At 45.5% G+C, this 14920-nt stretch overlaps 3 protein-coding genes across 10 annotated transcripts in view; all 3 read right to left on the bottom strand.

Annotated features, from left to right (window-relative positions):
• Positions 1 to 139: 139 nt before the first annotated feature.
• On the bottom strand, positions 140 to 3403 carry LOC120742506. Of its 2 annotated transcripts, none has more exons than XM_040045842.1 (2): positions 3192 to 3403; positions 140 to 2713 (listed from the first exon to the last, which is right to left on the bottom strand). In XM_040045842.1, exons 1-2 carry the CDS (start codon positions 3211 to 3213, stop codon positions 828 to 830), a joined length of 1908 nt encoding a protein of 635 aa, XP_039901776.1. In that variant the 5' UTR covers positions 3214 to 3403; the 3' UTR covers positions 140 to 827. The 2 variants fall into 2 exon arrangements, with proteins under 2 accessions (XP_039901776.1, XP_039901777.1); XM_040045843.1 differs by having other exon boundaries at positions 140 to 2710.
• A 557-nt stretch (positions 3404 to 3960) lies between these two features.
• On the bottom strand, positions 3961 to 12759 carry LOC120742514 (coiled-coil domain-containing protein 134-like). Of its 3 annotated transcripts, none has more exons than XM_040045859.1 (7): positions 12425 to 12759; positions 8893 to 9026; positions 8572 to 8693; positions 7923 to 8007; positions 7454 to 7635; positions 5475 to 5546; positions 3961 to 5236 (listed from the first exon to the last, which is right to left on the bottom strand). In XM_040045859.1, the coding sequence occupies exons 2-7, from the start codon at positions 8993 to 8995 to the stop codon at positions 5111 to 5113; spliced, it is 690 nt and encodes a 229-aa protein (XP_039901793.1). In that variant the 5' UTR covers positions 8996 to 9026; positions 12425 to 12759; the 3' UTR covers positions 3961 to 5110. The 3 variants fall into 3 exon arrangements, with proteins under 3 accessions (XP_039901793.1, XP_039901794.1, XP_039901792.1); XM_040045860.1 differs by having other exon boundaries at positions 8893 to 9023; XM_040045858.1 differs by lacking the exon at positions 12425 to 12759 and adding an exon at positions 11052 to 11546.
• The window catches only part of LOC120742501 (meiosis inhibitor protein 1-like), a 61747-nt gene continuing 58482 nt past the window's right edge, over positions 11656 to 14920 (bottom strand). For all 5 annotated transcript variants that reach the window (XM_040045834.1, XM_040045835.1, XM_040045837.1 and 2 more), the window contains one exon: positions 11656 to 14425. In XM_040045834.1, the coding sequence (XP_039901768.1) occupies positions 14380 to 14425 (46 nt within the window). In that variant the 3' untranslated portion in view covers positions 11656 to 14379. The remainder of the gene's footprint in view (positions 14426 to 14920) is intronic.

Here is a 14920-nt window from a genome sequence, read left to right as displayed (position 1 = left end):
TACCTAATGTGTTTGCAGAATTCTTCAAATGGAGAACCATAGTTGGTTAAAAAGTACAACTCCACACATATGGCATTATAAAAAGATAACACAAATATAATACCACAAGAAAAGGAAAAAAGAAGGCCAAAAACGTTAGTTCTTGCAACAATATTTGTATTTTTTTTTTATTTCACAGCAAAAACATGAACACATCAGTGAACTGCTGACTCATTTCCAGCAGATGTGTTACCTGTATTAACCTGTGTTAATACATAACTGGATAACTCTCCCGGTTTACATATTACGTTAAACAGTGCAATAAACCCAGCCAATCGTTGCATATCATTCATGATGGAAACTGATGAGCAAACACTGATGAGGTGCTTAAGATGACTTTTTTCTGTTTATAATACTCACTGTATTTTTTTTTTTTTTAGTATGATGTGTGCTCAAGGACTAAAGTGTGTTTTAATACCAACCAGAAATGAAATGAATCACAACCTTCTAACATGTTTAAAAATAAGAAACAACAGAATCAACACCCATCTAATATGTCTTTCAGTCGTCCCACACAAGTGCAAATGTCATGGATTATTCAGCCTCGGCTTGAACCAACATTTAGAGTAAGAAATTTCTACCTTTTCTTTCAAAAACTGGCTTCATATTAATACAGCATACAACTTTATTACACAGATGTTGTTGCTAGCAGTGCATCTTTAATCATTTACATCCATGTAAAAATATCCCTCACTGCAGTAAGCTACTGTGTTGTGTGGTGTTTACTTGTGAAGGTGGAAAAATAAATCTCTTACATCCTGGATTTGGACTCTACGCTCAGCCTGTATTTATTTGTTCCAGTAGATTTCATAAGACTTCTTCTCTGAGTAGGAAGCCTCCGTCGTTCCTGTGCCGCTTCTCACTTTTTCCTTCACCACTTTCACCACCAGACCACCAGCGAGGGCGATGCCGGCTGCAGCTTTGCCGATTTCGGCCACCGCGCTCAGGATGCGCGCAGTTGTCGACATGGTGCCCCACGGGTCTGATGCAACCCTGCTGGCTGCTGTTGCCACACTGGGCCCTGTTACCCCACACACAGCACCAGCGGCCACTTCCTGAGCTAAGGCGGCAGCACACTGAGGAGTCCCAGTGGCTGCTGACGCTAAACTACCCTGAGCTACTCCTGCTGCTGCTGCAGTTTCAGCTCCACCGAGGGCAGCTGCTCCCTCCAGAGCTGCTCCTAAAGCAGCCCCACCTGCCATGGTGCATCCCACACCGGCCGCCACCCCGACTGCAGTGGCCCCTATGATACTAACCTGGCTGAGGGCATCTAAAGCACCTTCTGCAGGACTGGAAGCCTCAGCGCTAGCAATGGCTCCAACAGAACTACCCAGAACGCCACCTGTTGCTGCGCCTAGAGCCACTGCAGTTTTCCCCGAGGCTGCTGCCACTATGGCGCCCACAGCGTTCCCCACACCTGAGCCTCCCGCCACAGACATCCCAGCTAACTGAGCTGCAGCAAAACCAACCGAGTTCCCAACAAGAGATGCCCCAGCTGCGGCTGCCAAAGGGGCAGCCGCTCCAAAAACTGCCCCAACTGCCATGCCAGTGGCTCCAGCAGCCACCAAGACCTTAACTCTCTCCAGCACCTTGGGAGAGAGCGCGGCTTCCCTCCTGAAACGAATTAGTGACGACCGGACAGATGGCCGCCGGCTGACAGCTCTGCCATAGCCCCGATGTTGGCCTCTGATCTGGTCTCTCAGCAGGCTGAAAGGACTGCTTCTGCTCTCCTTTGCCCATCTCTCCACCCTAAGATCATCTTCACTTCCTCTTTCTACCCCTTTCCTCTGGAGCTCTTGTAATCCCCTCTCGCTGCTTCCTGCTATGTCAGACTCTAAAACACATTTCCTTCTTTTTGCAAGTTTAGCTCCCTCTTCAGTTCTGCAGTTACTTCCTTCTTGGTCTTCACCCTCTGCTTGCCCTCGCTCTCGCAAAATCCTATTCTGCTCCTCCCTGATTGCAGCCTCTGCCTCTAAAAACATAATGTTAGTATAAAACCCTCCGTTACTCTGCCTCACCATACTGTCTACCTTCACCAAGAGCTCTTTAACCTGTGCTGTGTTACTGGGGTCTTTGTTGTTGAGCACATGGTACCTACCCCCACACTTGTCTATCAGAGCCCTCAGCCCAGGAGGTGCAGTCATGTTCAGATATTCTTCTATCCCCATTCCCTCGAGGTCATCCCCCCTTGTAAAAAGAACCACTGTATGGTGAAATACAGCATCCTCCCCAAATATCTTGGCCAGCTCACAAACAGCCTGGTTCTCGTTGTCTGTGTATCGTCCTATTGGCACTACAAGGAGGAAAGCGTGGGGGCCAGGGGCAGAGAGAGACACGCATTTGGCAATCTCTGCGTGAATCTGCTCCACACTGAGGTGAGTGTCTCCAAAGCCTGGCATGTCAACAACCATGATTCGCCTCCTCTGTGGGACGGCCCGGCCATCTTCTTCAGCGAGCTCAGTGTTTCCCATCTCGCAAATCTGAGTGACAGAGCTGGCGCTGACCTGTGACAGGAACTGCCTGCGGCCCAGGATGGTGTTCCCAGATGCACTCTTGCCAGTTCCGGTCTTTCCAACAAGGACCAGTCTGAGGTCTTCACTCCACATGGTCTCAGAGTCGACTCCTTCCTTCTCACCCTCCATGTGTACTGGTTCCTTGTTCCCCTCCTCGTCTTCTAACAGAACATTAGGAGCAGAAAACGTTTGGCGTTAACGCTCAGAATACTGTAAATGTTTTTTTGAAATGTTCACTGCAAATGTAATGACCAATGGAAAAGCAGACAGCAACCAAGGCTTGTATTATCTCCACTTTGTGTCGTTGGGAAAGATAACAGCAATGTAATGAGCTTTGTCAAGTGAGAGCATCAGGAAGCTTCTTGCACATAAACAAAACATCAATAGGCTAGCTACAGGCAAGAGGGACGCGAAGCTAGCAACATCCACTAGGTGGTTAAATTAAATGTCTAACTTTAACACCACCCAGTGCGAACATACCCTGAAACTAAAAATCAAATGTCGAATGAAGAGCTCACGCTTTAATCTCGTTAATTAGACTGCCTGCTAATAATTCAGCCTTAGCACGTTAACAGCTTTAGCTTAGCTTTCGTTAGCAAGTCGCTAACTTTTGACAGAAACGTCAAAGTGTGATCTTACCACAGTACAAATGATGAAACATTTCGCAGAGAGACTAAAAGGCCATTTCTTCTCTGCATGCCAGCTTCCCCTTCATCCTCTACATGCGGCCACAGATGGGCTGAAGTCAAACTGTTCTGCCCGCATATGAAATGCAAACACTGGACTTTGTGTCTTTGATGGTTTCCTGCCCTCTGTCGGTTCATCTGCTCGACAAAACAAATGTAGCAGGTCTGTGGAGCACAGAGGGGGCTGCTTTCAGCCGCTCTCATGTTCACGCTTGATTTGGAAGATTACTTTCTTCTTCTTCTTCTTTTTTTTTTTTTACCTCCATCCTGACACAATAGCAAGAGGTTTGTGTGTCTTCCCGGGCTCGAACCGGTAACCTTTTGTTTGCTATTATACAAATGTGTAAACGCCAAAGTGTAGAGTTGTCACATATAAAGCCCTGAATCTTTGTATAGAGTTTGTGTTACAGTTTTTCCTATTGATAAAGCCCAGCCCCGTTGCCATTCTTACTAAAAGCAATTAATTAACAGATAAAAAATTAAATGACAGGTAAATTACACAGTACAAAAAAAAAAAAAAAAAAAAAAAAAAGAGACATTTTTTGTGAATTAACAAAACCTGTATATTAAGTACGGGGACAGTCTGTATAATGAACTACCAGAGCTTTTTCTGTAATTTTATTTTTATTATTTATTTTGTACTTTCACTGGTCCAGCCGTTTAAGGTCAAAGAGGGCTGTGCGTGGCCCACAATGTAAAATGAGATTGACATCCCTACAGTATGAAGCCACATGAAGTACAAATATATTATATATATAATTTTCTTCCTTATGTATCAGAGTCACTTTATTTCATTACACGTGTTAACAAAATGGCTTGTTCATTCTGCAGCAATGATATTTTTCTCTGAATATACATATAGTTTTCATAACAGTCATTATTACTATATGAAAATTACATCAGTCTCAATTGTGTAGCTCTGAATCCACAAAACGTGTCAATTTAAAAAGGGGAAAAATATGGGAAAAAAGGTTAAAGACGAGGGACTGCTAGATGAATGGTCACATGTTGTATTTCAGGTTGACAGGATAAAAATAATGTGAAGGCTCATTAAGGCAGAAAAAACTATATGGTCAATTAAAAAAAAAAAAAAAAAAAAATCTCAAATGAGTCCCTCAGATGGAAATAAAATAGCAGACATAAAAATGAACCCATGGTAATCTTTATCATTACGCCATCCTTCAGGCAAACGCAACATAATGATGTGTCCTTATTAATTCTGAGCAGCAGTGGGAATGTAAATCTGCCTATTCACAAACATCCTTTGAGAAATTCAACAGCTCTTAGAAATAATGAAAGATAATATTCAATCAGCGGTCGAGCCCAACCCAACCATAAACACGCCACATTTTCAAAAGGTCAAATTTGGCAATCGCACCTACTTGAAGTGTATGGGATTTTAGATACATTAAACCGAGACCAGACACAGTACAGCGGGGGCGTCGCAAAGTTTTGAAGAAAAACGATTAGACTAAAATGAATTAATATCCCAAAGTTCAGTTACATAAGCTTCAAGTTATCAAAAATGAGTTTGCCTTAACTTCATCTCCAGAGAGTTATTTCTCTTGTTATTTTTTCCTTCCCCCCCAAATTCTAAAGAACTGCTGACTTACAGCAGCTCAGGCTTTTCTCAGATCTGGACGAACCCCCTCCTCCACTTTACATTTTTGTGTCACATTGAGGTTTTCTCTCTCTCTCTCTCTTTCTCGAGCACCTGGCTTTTGTACAAGTGACGGCAGCTTTTTGTTTTTCTTCACTGTCACCAGAGTCTACAAGTCAAGCCACCCCTTGTGGACTGCGAGTGTACACGCCTTCTCATCTCCTCCTCCTCCTCTTCCTCCCTCTGCTCTTCGCGCTCGATGAGGTGTAGCGCTATAGCTCGTTGCGAGAGCGGGATATGCGAGGGCCTTTCCTGATCTCTTTCCTCTTCTCCTCCTTCCTCCTCCTCTTCTCCTCCTCCCTCAGGATCTTCTGGAAAGCCTCGGCTGTGTGAAGCACCTGCGGCAGATAAGAAAGGGCGCGGGGAGATCAAAGTCGCGATGTGAGAGAGGCTGTGTTTTCTTAGAGAATTTCTACGAAAAACAAAGCAAAGATCTGCATGTGTTTCTACTCCTGCTGGTTGCAAAGGTGTACCCAGAGAGTCTCCGGGGTATTAAGAAAGCTGTTACCAGGTATCAGGCTAGAATAATAATGGATGATGGCAAAGTGTAGAACAGCATGTACGCAGCGTACTCACATCATCTCTCTCTGTGCGGTACGGGTTTATAAAGTCTGGGGATTTCTCTGTTATTCCCAGCTCCTGTGACATCTGCGAGGTGAGCAGAATAGGAAAGATGGCAGAGGAAAGAAAAGAGGGGGAGATGATACATAATGCTTGCTTCAAAAAGAGCTAAGAAACGTCACATCACTTATGCTACAGCTAAGAAGCGCTCTGATGCAATTTAAACCACATTCCTTGTGAGTATTAGAGCTCATTCTTCATTATTTACCGCTCATGGAGGTGGATGAAATAGAGACGAGGGAGTCGGAAACCAAGCGTTGGGTTAAGCGAGGGTCGAACGCACACTTTTAGGACGCAAAACTGCTGCTGCTGCTGCTTCGAGCCTCAGAATTAATCCACTTCATAATCCTCTTGGCACATTGCTAAGGTCACAGATTAATCCTGCAGGAGTTTAGTTCATTAACCCGCACATTAAACAAGGTAACACCGGTTAGACACCTTTGGTCTTTAAAGTTTAAAAGGCCAAAATTCAATTTCTACAGAAATATCTGACACGCTGGCTGACACTGATGACTGATAACTCCACACTTACATGACATGAGATTGCATCACTCTTCAAACCCACCAGGTTTCCAGAGAACTGTCACCCTTTTTTTTAAAGTCATTTTTTCCTGTTTGGTATAGCTAATGATGCACAGATGGCACTTCTGCTGAAAAGATAACATCTTGTGGTTTATGAGAATGTGCCTTCTGTTTAACGTGTGGCTAAAACTGATCTAGAAGCCACTGAGCAGCCACTTTGAAGTGCAGGTGGGTCGTTTGGGCAGTTATTGGGAAGCATTATCTAAATTCATTTAAATTTCAATAGCGAGTGGGCGATAAGAACTGCATTTATAGAACAAAACAAATCTGGGGGAAAAAAAAAAAAAAAAAAAACCCTCGATATTTGAGTATTGTTTTCCAAAATAAAAGGTTTTTTCCACCCATTCATCCCTTGCCATTTACCCAGGCCCACCTCCCTCTCACAGGCCACTTCCTCCAGCTCTTCTGGGGTGACACCGAGGCGTTTCCAAGCAACTGGCTCCTTTTTAATGTGGAGGAGTAGTACCTCTATTCTGAGCCCCTCCTGAATGACCGCTCTCCTTATCCAGTCTGTAAGGGAGAGCCCTGACACCTTTTGAGAGAAAGTTCATTTCCACCCCTTCTATCTGCAGTCTCATTCTTTCAGTCGCCACACGGAGCTTGGGGGCACAGGTGAGCGCAGGAACGTAGGTGCTCCGATAAATCGACAGCTTCGCTTTTACGCTCATCTCTCATTTCACCACAGTGAAGCAGACTCAGAGTCTACATCACTGGTGATGCCAAACCGATCTGTCCGTCAAGCTCGCCTTTTGCTCCCACTCGTGAGCAAGACCCTGAGATATTGAACTCCTTCTTTTAGCCAGTGCAGCTTTTTCACTTCTGGAGATATTAATCTACTACCATCGCACCATTATTGTTGCTTTTGCAAGAATCTATAGATTTCAGAATTCGCTGAGCCTTAAACACGCTGCCAGGGATAAGGCTGGATATTAGGAGCCGAAGAATCACTGTAAACCTCAACTATTCTTTTGCTCTGTGCCAGACACATTTACATCACTGTGCTTTGGTTTGTAACGCACTGTTTTCTCGCTGTGTTTTGAATATTTCCATTATATCCTCCTGCAGAGAGATGTTTTCTTTTCTAATCCAAGGCGTGAGCTGAAGCGGCGGTATGCAATCACTGCAAGATCAATCACGCTGAATCTCATGAAACTTAGTGGAGCACTGGCAAAGGAAGAATTAGGTAGTTAGATTTTGATCTGAATCATTTTCTTTCTGCTTTTGCAACAACTCTCAGTCTTCAGCGAGACGTCGACAAATCTCTTCTAAATCCACACGATCGAAATGAGAAAAAGTGAAACCAGAAAAATTTTTTTTGACACCCTTAATAAAAAGGCTGCGGCAGGTCTTACAAGTGTGAGGACGTGCTGGTGGGCTCCTCCTGTGAAAACCCCCGTCTGGTTACAGAAGTTCAGCCCCCAGCGCAGCAGGCCGCTCCAGTCGGTGTTCCGGTCGTAGTAGTGGTGGACGATACGGGGGAAACGCAACGCCACGTCGCCAAAGAATGCCGTATTCTCCACTACGTGGGAATAAGCTGCAGGACAGAAACAGAATATGAATATGCACATGTATATAGCACACTGTGAAAATGATGCTTAACAGAACAAAGGGAGGAAAACAGCTCAAGGTTTTACTGGGGGAGCACACTCAGACCGCACTGAAGGGGATAAAGATGGGATGATGAACACCAGGCAGAAGTGGGGTTTTTTTGAGATGGGTAACAGAGCGTAAGACAACCCAGGCAGAGGTGTTGGAGACAGAATCAGTGTGTGAAAAACACTCGAGAGAAGGCAACAGCTGAGATTTAAAAGCGAATCAGACCTTCTTTGATCTTATCGTCCATGGGGAAGGGGTCATCGGGCTGCATGTTGGCCGCAACCAAGACCTGCCGGGAGTCCTCCAACACCTTAAGAGAGAAAGAGAGCTCAATCTCCAGGGTTATGTACTCCCATCTACGTGCTACGATTTTTATTCTTATGACATTTTACACACCACCTCCCACAGACGTTACAGTCAACGCGTGATCTCTGTGGACACTGCACAGATAGATACGCTGGCTCACACACACGCAGACGTATAGAAGTGCTGACAATGTTTTGCAGCCCCCGAAGGTCGACTCTGCTCGTTCTCCTTGAGAGCGATGCAGATACACGCATAGCTGCCCGCTGGGAAATGGAGGCCTACAGTAAAATCACAGCTCCCAGTCTGGTGCAAGTGAATGGCACCTGTAAGCAGCATGAATTCAGATTCAAATGAAAAGCGAGCTCACGCGCTGCTGAATGCGGTGGATTTTAGAGCTTTTGATTCTCTATCGGGCTGCAAACATTCTTATCCTTCAATTTGCTGGAAACACCAGGCAGGTCGAGCTTCAGAGCGCCTGCTCTCTGATGCTAGTGGCCTTCTCTGTGCTTGACTTGCTGCTTCCCGCGCACTATATGATGTCTTACACACATACACGTACACACTGTACCTTGAAGAGCCCTTTGAGCATGATGTCTATGATCTTGTACTGCTGGTTGATGTCGTTCAGCTCTACTAGATTCTTGAGTGCATTCAGCTGATCTTTCCTCTTGGTCTCAAACAGCCGCTTGTCTGACAGGAGGAGGTCAGGAGGACAAACGCTCTCTACATGGACGTAACTCACATCAAGAGAGACACACCCGTGAAGATGCTTAAGTTCAACACTTAGTGACTTGCGCACACACACACACACACACACACACACACACACACACACACACACACACACACCATTTGGCGGCAGCTCTGCACGCCGTCAGCAGAAGGATACAGATCTCCAGGTTGGAGTCGTGTCTCGGTCGGTGCGTGTCGGAGTCTGCCGAGCTGAGTGCGGCAGCGGCGAGCGCCAGGACCACTGCACCCACACTCCGCATGGTCAGCAGGGGGTGGCAGAGAGGCACTCTTCTGAAAACAGGGATGATGAGCCATCAGACATTGTTCCACAGCAGAATATTGTCACACAGTCGCCTGATTAGATCCTTTCAGCTTGCCTGACTCGCTACGCTTTCACATGGAGCCAGCAAACACAGCTTTCTTCTCCATTCATTCATTTTTCTCCTTCCAGAGCTACTAGATGGGCTTGTGCTCTCTCGTGTGATACTTGTGGAATATGTGAAATACGGAGACATGTTGGGGATAAGTGGTCAATATAGAACACCAGAGGGTAGCCGGCATTTGAAGAGGGCCTCCGTATGTTCCTTTTAAGACACATCTGATGTCTGGCACTTGCATAATCCCCAGAGGAACTTTTACAGCCTCTGTAGCAGGTGCCCGGTCTGCTCTTGCCCGTCCTCTGCCCTCTCTATTCAAAAGTGGCGGTCTTCTATATCATTCTGATCCTGTCGCAACTTTCCCCGTCCTCCAAGGCTTTTTTCTTTTTTTGGTACGTTTCAAAGGGAGGCATGAAAGTGAGAAGATAAATACAACAACTAAATATAGGACCTCATCAAAGGAGGATTCGATGCGAGCCAAAAAATAAAGTTTTTTTTTTTTTTTTTTTTAAAGAAAACATTAGCAGAAAACAGAAGTAACTGGAGGCAGGGAGAGGACATGTAGATGAAAAGCTACAAGATATAATTCATCTAATCCATGCATAATTTAGCAGGGGCTCCATCAATGATACTATCAGAGGGATGCAGTGGAGTACAGATAGGATGGAGGGAGAGTAATATTAGGAGAAGCAGCAGGGGGAAGAGGAGGAGAGGAGGGAGGGGCGTTGGAGCGTTTGGAAGAAGGGGGTGGGGTAGAGGAGTTGGAGACCCTGAGGGAAACAACAGCTTTCCTGGTGAATATTTCATCTACCTTTTGCTACGGCACAGCGGTGAAACCCAAAGACACACAGATGGGAGAACTAGTGCAAGATAGAGGAGGCGGCTGTGGAATGACAGATAATGAGCACGGGATACTCGATTTCTGCGCTGACTGGATTAATCTTTACAAACCCGGGGTGCCTGTTCTCAAATCTCAAGGAACGGGAAAGGGAGCAAATGTTTCAGGGCGTGAATATTAATTTAGACTAAAGTGAGCACCCTTAAGAGAACTTGCTCCAATCAGAACAGGGAAAGAAAGAAACCCCATCTGCTTCTCAACGTTGCCTGTACATCTACGGCACGCTGATAACGCAGACAAACAATGAGCATTTCATACTGACTCATTCTTCTGTTTAACGGCAGCGTCGGTGTATTATTTCCGGAAAAATGAAAGCAGATTTTTTCCCCCCTATTTCATTTTGGCTTTCCCTGCCAGTCTCTGGGGTCATTTATTTTAAAAATAAAACTCAAAAACAACTTTGTTCATACGGAGTCAGCAGAAACCGGTGTTCCTGCAGACAGCTGAGTGAAGACAATGTTCGATTAAGGCCAATTTGTGCATTCTGAGAACATCTTTTGGGTAGCTTCCCAGCTTTCTGAGAAATGCTGCACTAAATATCCTTAAGTGCTGGTCGAAAGCCTCAATATTTCTCGATAACAGCCAGAGACGGGTGGGGGTTCTCTTTCTGGTAGTAGCAGCAGCTTGTCGGGTTATTTGATGTTCCTGTGTGCCTCCTAGCAGGCAGCCATGTAGCTCTGACAGATATTTATGAGGGAAAAGGTCATCACCGTCAATACGCATAACCAGGAGCTGCTGATGTTTCCGCACAGAGGGGCAAAGTGCTGAGGCCGTAAGAAGTGATGTAGGAAGGGCATTAAGGCAGGATCAATCATTTCTAATGTGGCACGGGCAGTGCAGAAGTGCATCCATTAACTGTAAACAGGCAACCCTGATTACACAGGATGGGCACGTCACTAATTCCAGGGCACTCGGCTCGGTCCTGAGTGGAACTGAAAGGAGTGTGAAGCACAAAACTATGCAAAAATCATCATCTGCTGACATTAATGTTAACTCTAAGCTCCCCTTAAAAATGATGCTGCTCTGTGAGAGAGAACTTACACAACAGTCATTGCCTGCATCCCTGCACCCCCAGCCTGTCTTACTACAGGAGTAAAACCAGCTGAGGGAGGGAGTTCACCTGGCCATCGCCATCATGTGCTGCTCAAAGGGGATCGTCAGATCCCTGCAGGGGTTCTCATCGGTCTTTAACCAATACTTTTCTTTTTTTTGGTGCACATATAAACAAAATTGATCATTGATCTCAAAGCAGTGCATGCACTAGAACACTGTTAGGACAACCCAGCTGATCTGCAAAAAGCTTTCTTTCATATTCTCCCCTGCTGAGTCCTGGAATGAAGAAACTTCAGGGGAGATGTTCAGCATCCAAGGTGGGAGGCTCGGTTCAGAAGCCGTCTGTCCCTCCGGCACTCGAGCTGGCGAGATTGTGTCGGGGAGGTCTGGAGGCAGAGGCAGAGTGGTTTCTTGCTGAAGTCGTGTGAGCCCACGTAAATCTCTTGGCTTGGAGCTGCTAGCAACAACCTCTTAGGGCAAAGAGGCTGAAGTTTGATTTCCTGTGTGGGAGATCCAGGTTCCAGCTTTGTCAGTAAAGTAGGTTACATTATCTAATCACACGTGAAGAAGAACCGCTCTGACTGTATTGTTGAAAACATGTATCCAATTTTCACCAGTGTGATGAAAGATGATAATCTTCAATCAAGGATGAGAAAGAAGTCCGACCCGCAAACAAGCCTGCTCTGCAGCATTCATTTCAAGAGCCACAGCTGACCCTTGAGGTGAACAGCGCTCCAGAGAGGATGGAAAAAAAGCAAGATGCCTTTCAGACAGCTGGATGTGCAGCAGGAGTGGAGCCTGGTTCCCCTCAGGCTGCCAGCCTGCTGTGGGAGGCTTGAGGTTCAAGGACTGACACATCATATCTCTCTCTCTCTCTCTCTCTCTGCTTCCATCCTAGAGGCTCTCCTTCTGTCATCATTCATACAGAGGGACGGACATGCGTAATGGTGATGGTGGATAAAGACTGTCACATGCACCATCAGCTACAGATTGTTTAATTGATTGCATGTCCCCTACCTGACCTGGCTTCCTACAGCTGCACGGCTGTCTGTACCCAACTACTGAGTAACTATTTAGATTCTAAACGGAGAATTAAACGCTTTTTGTATCTTGGATGCACGGCTACATACAGTGGTATTATACACCAACATCTCAATGATATACAACTATTTATAGAAAACTTCCCAACTAGGGGCTCACTTTCGTAAATTAAGTATTTAAAGTCGACAAATCGATGCCTCCTGTCATCGCAGCTGTACGCTCCGGCGGATCCGCCAGCCAGCCAGCGGCCAGCACAGCAGATCCCCCGGCAGATAGAGCTCTGCTGGACACTACAGCCACCAAACTCGAGGTCCACTCACCGTGTTGTAGCGAGAAACGACAGCGCCACAAGGCAGCGATTAGCGAGCGGCGTTTGCTCCAAAGTAAAGAGTGCAGTTGAACCTTCTTTATCTCCGCTCCGAGCGTGAACAAAGACAGAAAAAGAGCTCGGCTCGCCGATGAGGTAGACGGGACAGTGAGTTTTCCCTCCTCTGGATCCTCAGGTGACAACAACGGAGGTGGAGGCGTTCATTTACATGCGGCTCTCGCTGCTCCACTCTGCCAGTGCCACGATCGCACCGGCTGGCTCGTCTTGGACGAATGACAGCGAACGGGCGCTAAACACGGAGGAGGAGGAGTGCGGTTTCCACACGGAGGAGTTAGAGGGAGACACCGCCAGAGCGTGGGGATAAGGGGCTGCGTTCCGTTTATGCTCAGTTTCCCCCGGGATTATGATGCTCTCCAGCCACGCTATAAACTCCCGAAGTATTTTATAAAGATGGCAGCAGGGCGGAGTAAGCGAGCATGTTAGGTAGTTTATTTGCAGCTAGGGTTGGCTATGCTAATGAAAAGTTGCCTTTCTGGAAGCTGGCTGTGACAGCAATTTAAAAGTCAACTGGACGTCAAAAGGGACTGTGCGATCATATAAGAACCCCACCATTGCCACTTAATGAGCTGCCAGTGAGAAGTAAAGAAACACACTGGAGCTACCCGATGGTACAATGAACGATTGATTTTCTTGCAGTAGCCTAAAGCGTGAGAGCCCATCAGTGGCCATACAGTTCAAAAATAGACCACAGGAGACGTTTTACCCTGCAATTATATCCCACATGGCTCTCAAGCACTTCGCCGACAGCTGCTCTCTGGCAGCTTGTCCACCTCACAACCACTGCCACACACACCAGTGGTCTACAGGGAGTCGTACTCCCATCACCTGACAGCTTTGAGAAGGTGTGGATGGGGTAGAGAAATTCACATTAATGTGGTTAAATCCTAGAACTGGCAGAAGAAACTCTAGGTGGGAAAGCGAGAGCGTTAATTCCCCGAGCAGAGCTGCTCACCTGCAGCTTAGACAGTGTTTTTTTTATTAGCAGTGTCCTGGTCTAAAAAGATTCACTCTCTGCCTGTAATAAGCTGTTTTAACATTTCTCCTTTAACGCCTTCTAATTGGCTGCCCCCGGCAAACAGACGGTCTAAATAAATGCTAAATGGACTTGTTCTTATATAATGCTTTGCGACTCTACTCTAGCACTCAAAGGGCTTGATACAACATGCTTCATTCAGCCATTCACCCCCTTTCATACATGTACTTTTGTCTACGCCCGGTGCTTTCTACCTAACATTCACACATTCATATCCGATGAACGCATCAGAGAGCGACATGGAGTTCAATATGTTGCCCAAGGACACTTAGGAATGCAGACTAGAGACTAGAGCACCCTCTGATAGAACCATCAACCTTTCCATTATTAGATGACCAGCTCTACCAGGCTTCTGTGTTCGCAGTCAGAGCTCTGTGCCTGAGATGACCATATTAGGCATATCCTGAGTACTTTTTTAACCGTGAGCACCTGGTTCAAAGGGGTTAATGTATATATGCTTAATTATTTTAAACTTTGGGCATGCTTTATAACAACAATAACTACTATTGTAACATTGCATATATGATGGAAATATGTTAAAGTACAAAAATCATTTTCTTAAGAGGAAAGGTTGATTAGCTTGTCAGTGCTACCACATCAGACAAAAAAGCACCAACGTTGGCCTGTAACAAAAACAAGTGATTTATTGATGCACTTATAATTCAAGATGTTTGTTTTCTTTAACACTGCTGCAAATATGAACTAGCTTCTATGAACAAATGCATGCAGTCAGTCAGATTGCTAGAACGCTGTGAAACTACAGGTTGTATTGTTTTAGGAGCACAACAGAAACAGTCAAACAAACGGATGCAACAAATGAGCAAGGTGAAGAACTTTCAAAATCGATGTCCTGTCTAAAGCACAAAGTCAGACAGGCAGAGGGGCACGTCTCCAACATGTCTGAAGATAAGCGTCAAGGAGCAATGAGCAAAGTGAGAGGGGGCAGTGGGCGTGAAGGTGAAAGATAGAACATTTAAATTAAGAAACAAATTGAAACTGCTACCAGCTTTACTGAGCCTGAATGCACTGTGTTTTTAATGAACTACTATTTCCACGTATATGTTGTGTATTTGTTTATTATTAATATTAGCAGAAAAATGTAATATTTACAGACAAAGCTAATATTAAAACGAACACGCATATAATAGTTATACTGTATGAGGCTGTGTGGGTGGGTCACAAGAAGAATAAGCGAGAGGAGAGGGAGTCAGCCAGCATGACAGATGACATGCTGACTATGAATGTACAGTAGAGCGTGTGTTGTTCAACACAGGCATCTATTAAACTGCCAGTGAAAAATCAATGAAGATGCTGATGTTAAAGTACGAGTTTCCTAATGTGCTTTACTGTGTGGGTTACTGCTTTCTGCAGCACTTCCTGCTTACAGAGGCATGT

Source organism: Simochromis diagramma, unplaced genomic scaffold (genome assembly GCF_900408965.1).
Source record: "Simochromis diagramma unplaced genomic scaffold, fSimDia1.1 OVJJ01000150.1, whole genome shotgun sequence".
Classification (NCBI taxonomy): Eukaryota; Metazoa; Chordata; class Actinopteri; order Cichliformes; family Cichlidae; genus Simochromis; species Simochromis diagramma.
Note: the sequence above shows the minus strand (reverse complement) of the source record. Positions and strands in the feature narration are given on the sequence as shown.

Coding starts and splice junctions, on each gene's coding strand:
- LOC120742506 (XM_040045842.1), bottom strand. CDS start 3,213: ATGTTTCATCATTTGTACTGTG. Junction 2,714..3,191: donor GTTTCATCATTTGTACTGTG/GTAAGATCACAC, acceptor ATGTTCTGTTAG/AAGACGAGGAGGGGAACAAG.
- LOC120742514 (XM_040045858.1), bottom strand. CDS start 11,071: ATGCAGGCAATGACTGTTGT. Junction 8,008..8,571: donor TGCTCAAAGGGCTCTTCAAG/GTACAGTGTGTA, acceptor TTCTCTCTTAAG/GTGTTGGAGGACTCCCGGCA. Junction 5,547..7,453: donor ACCAGCACGTCCTCACACTT/GTAAGACCTGCC, acceptor CTCACCTCGCAG/ATGTCACAGGAGCTGGGAAT.